This window comes from Microtus pennsylvanicus, chromosome 15, assembly GCF_037038515.1.
Source record: "Microtus pennsylvanicus isolate mMicPen1 chromosome 15, mMicPen1.hap1, whole genome shotgun sequence".
NCBI classification, from domain to species: Eukaryota; Metazoa; Chordata; class Mammalia; order Rodentia; family Cricetidae; genus Microtus; species Microtus pennsylvanicus.
Window position 1 is genome coordinate 16,245,780 of NC_134593.1, and position 3,476 is coordinate 16,249,255.

General features: G+C 46.9%; 1 protein-coding gene across 1 annotated transcript; it reads right to left on the reverse strand.

The window, feature by feature from the left end:
- Positions 1–537: 537 nt before the first annotated feature.
- LOC142835573 (mast cell protease 1-like) lies at positions 538–3,195 on the reverse strand. Its single transcript, XM_075949136.1, has 5 exons — positions 3,120–3,195; positions 2,519–2,669; positions 1,873–2,008; positions 1,415–1,669; positions 538–1,033 (listed from the first exon to the last, which is right to left on the reverse strand). Exons 1-5 carry the CDS (start codon positions 3,172–3,174, stop codon positions 887–889), a joined length of 744 nt encoding a protein of 247 aa, XP_075805251.1. The 5' UTR covers positions 3,175–3,195; the 3' UTR covers positions 538–886.
- Positions 3,196–3,476: the final 281 nt, after the last annotated feature.

A 3,476-nucleotide genomic window follows, 5' to 3' on the forward strand; every position in this document is an offset into this window, starting at 1 on the left:
TTCCTCACCATAGGCTCCAGAAAGGTTTGATGCTCCCCTGTTGTGACTCCTGAAGGCACACACACCTTCCAGGTACTTCTGAGGTCAGCCTTTCCTCTAGCTACAGGTGCAATACTGGGAGGATGGTGATGGTGGGGCAGGTGTTGGGGACACAAGCTCTCAACAGCCATCTCTGAGCTAGACATGGCAATTTGTTATGATGTGTGGAAGAAATTTCGTGGCTAAGGCATTGCGATTTGTGGAAAGAAGAGATGAGGACAAGGAGAGAGAAAAGGAAAAGGAAGGACAGTGAAAGAAACAGCAGAACAGTGCAAATTGTGCTGGATGTGAAATCTCACAGTACACACGTGTATATGTGAGGGATTATCCAGTAATCCACAGTGGCACACCCTGTGCCAGGAAACCACTGGTCAAGTTTACAAACATGGCCAGAGAATATCACCTGACAACTCTTAACTCAGCTTAGAGAAGTTCTACCTGTGTGTGAGGGACTGAGTTAGTTTATGCACAGGGTGGAGTCTCAGAGCTAATGGAGATATCATCTTTATTGAGCTGCATTACAGAGAACAGTTAATCACCAGAACCTTGAGTATCCTTAAGGTCCTCTCAGAGATATGCTATGACAGGGTGGGGACAGTCTGGAGATACATTGGAGGCATGCTGGCACAGGCTGGAGACAGGTTGGGATGGGATGGGGCAGTTGGGTACAAGTTGGGACAGGCTGGAGACAGGATGGAACAGGCTGAGGACAGGCTGGTGTCAGGATCATACAGGCTGGACACAGGCTGAGTTAGACTAGGGGCAAGTCTGGAGACAGGTTTTTCTTTCATTCAGGAGGTAACAGAAAAGCTCTGACTTGAAGAATCTGACTCAGGCTGACAGCTTTTCAGCTATGTTCCCTTATGACTGCATTAACCCAGGGCACATATCCAGAGGTTCTGGTGAAGACTGCAGGGGGTTTTGCATCATTACGTCCATATGATACAATACCATGGGCCACCCCAGCACAGACTAGAGGTCCCCCGGAGTCTCCCTGTAGGTTACAAAAAGAGCAGAGAATGAGAACAGATCACTTTTCCCAACTACAGACCCCTCACCATAGCTAAACCCAGAGTGAAGTAAGGAGTTCTGGCTCCCTGTGAGCCATGAGTTAGGGCTTGAAATTTTTCTACTGTCTTGACACATTGTTTAGGTTGTCTCCCCCTCACTCCCTTCTATTGCATTCTAGAGCCCTGAGGGAAAATTACAGAAAGGGCTTGGATGGGGTATGAGAACTAGAGGGAAAACTGCATTTCCCAGAAGACTAGCAGCCAAAGAACACAGGTGTAGGTCAAGGCAGTAAAGAGATGATTGACCCACTCCCTTCTCTGACATTGTCTCCTGATGTGGGGAGACAAAATATGTTGGTACTCACCTGAAACACTGATTGTATGTTTCCTGGACGGCCCACACAGACCTGGAAGTCATCTCTGTAATTCAAGTAGTGCTTACAAGCCTCTTTTTCCATGATTCTTAGTGTCACCTCCCTGAGTTTGTCTGACAATGGATCATTCACTCCAGTTTTGCCCCATCCAGCTGCCAGGCACATATGTCCAGGTTTAATAGAATCGTGTGGACTAGGCAGGAGAATTTTAGCCACAGCAGGAGTGATCTTAGCTTTTCTTTGAAGCTGTGAGGAGGAAGGAGAGAAGACATGGTAACCCAGAGGAGGAGGATGTCTTTGGCATGGGTTCTTTCCCATTGTGGTGGTAAAGACAAGGAATTCGGGGTAGGTTCTGAGGAAATGGGTTGAACAAGAGAAAATTCAAAGGCCTGAGCCAAAAAAAAAGAGTTAAAGAAGGAGATTTAAAAGGGCAGGAAAAATAATGGCACCTTCAGCAACATGATGTCATGCAGGTGGGGGTAGACGTTGTAATTTGGGTGAATGATTTGTTTTTCAACTTTTATCTTCTGCTGTGTGGATTCTGTCTTGCTCACATCATGAGCCCCAAGAGTGACAATAATTTCTCTGTTGAAAGAGAAAAAGAGGCAGTAAAAGTGCTGATATCAAAAGAAGGACTCATTTCAAGCAGAGGGACACCAGGTCTTCTCTGTCCCACAGAAGAGAGACCCCAATTGTAGTTGAGATGAAGTTTCAGGACCACAGACTTCCCAGAAGCTATGAGCTCAGGAAAACACAGTGCTGAGAACTGGCTCTGCCTTCTCATATTTGGACTGAACCCATGGCTTTGAATGAGGTAGACAGGCACTCAATGAAGTTCCACACCAGCCATAACTAAGTGCCCCTGTGACAAAAGGAAAGTAGCCCTTTGTCCTCCCAGAGCCCTGCTTAAAGCTCTGTCCTTTGAAAATGGAGATAACAAAGAAAATTGTGCGATGAATGGCTTTGCATTCCCTTTGTCTTCACATTATAAGTAAGAGTCCATCTGGAGGTGAGCAGGGATAGGACCTTTCCTCAGGCCCCTGCCCCTCTGTGACTCTGGTTCATGCATTTCTTCATACAAAGAGAGTCACCTACCTGCCTTTACAGTGCGCAGCCGTCATCACAAATTCTTCACTTATGAGAAACCCACCACAGTTGATAGTGGTAACTCTGTCAATGACGATCTCCAGATGGGCCAGGTAAGGGCGGGAGTGTGGTATTGACTCCATACCACCAATAATCTCCTCTGAAACAAAGAACGCAGTGTCGCTGGTCACATATTTGCAGGACACCCCAAAGCAGTGGTAGGAGATGAAATGGGGCTAAAGCTGAGTGACTTTTCCCCATCCCACCCCACCTCGCATGGGGTCAGGACCTTCCAAGCATCCTCTGATCTTTCCTCCCTGTGGTTCTTTTCTCTCCAGCCCTCCCTATCCACCATCGTCCTACATTTCAGAACACAGTGGTCAACCATGTTTCTGATGCCAGTTCATTTAGATAGTTCTTCACCTACATCCTTTCTTCCTCAACACTGATGGAAGGACAGCGAAGAGCTGCCTATCAGAACAACATGTATTTTGATGAAACAATGTGAAAGGAAATTAATTATTCATCCCTACTTGACTGAAGAGAATTTCTGGATGACACAAGGAAGATCATGCTTATCAAAGGATATGAAGGAACAGACCAAACTCACCAGCTCCAGCTCCAGGAGGCAAGAGAAGGGCCAACAGGAAGAGTAGGGCCTGCATTTTCCCACTGGTGCAGTCTATTCCCCGTTCTCTGCTGTGTGCTTACCTGGTCCCTGCTTTTATAGTTCCAAACCAGGAGAAAGGGAGGGCAGGAAACCACCAAGCTGGCCTGGTCAAGCTTTATCTTCCTAATCAGAAATTCTCATGACTCTGCTCTCTGCTGGTGTTGAATCTGTGACCAGATCCTGAGAGTCCTGGATCCCATGATGAGGTGCCTACTCCACCCTCCAAAACTTATCCTCAGAGGCAGACAGGAACACATATCCTGGGGGACCTGTTCAGGAATCAGCCAGTTTATTGTC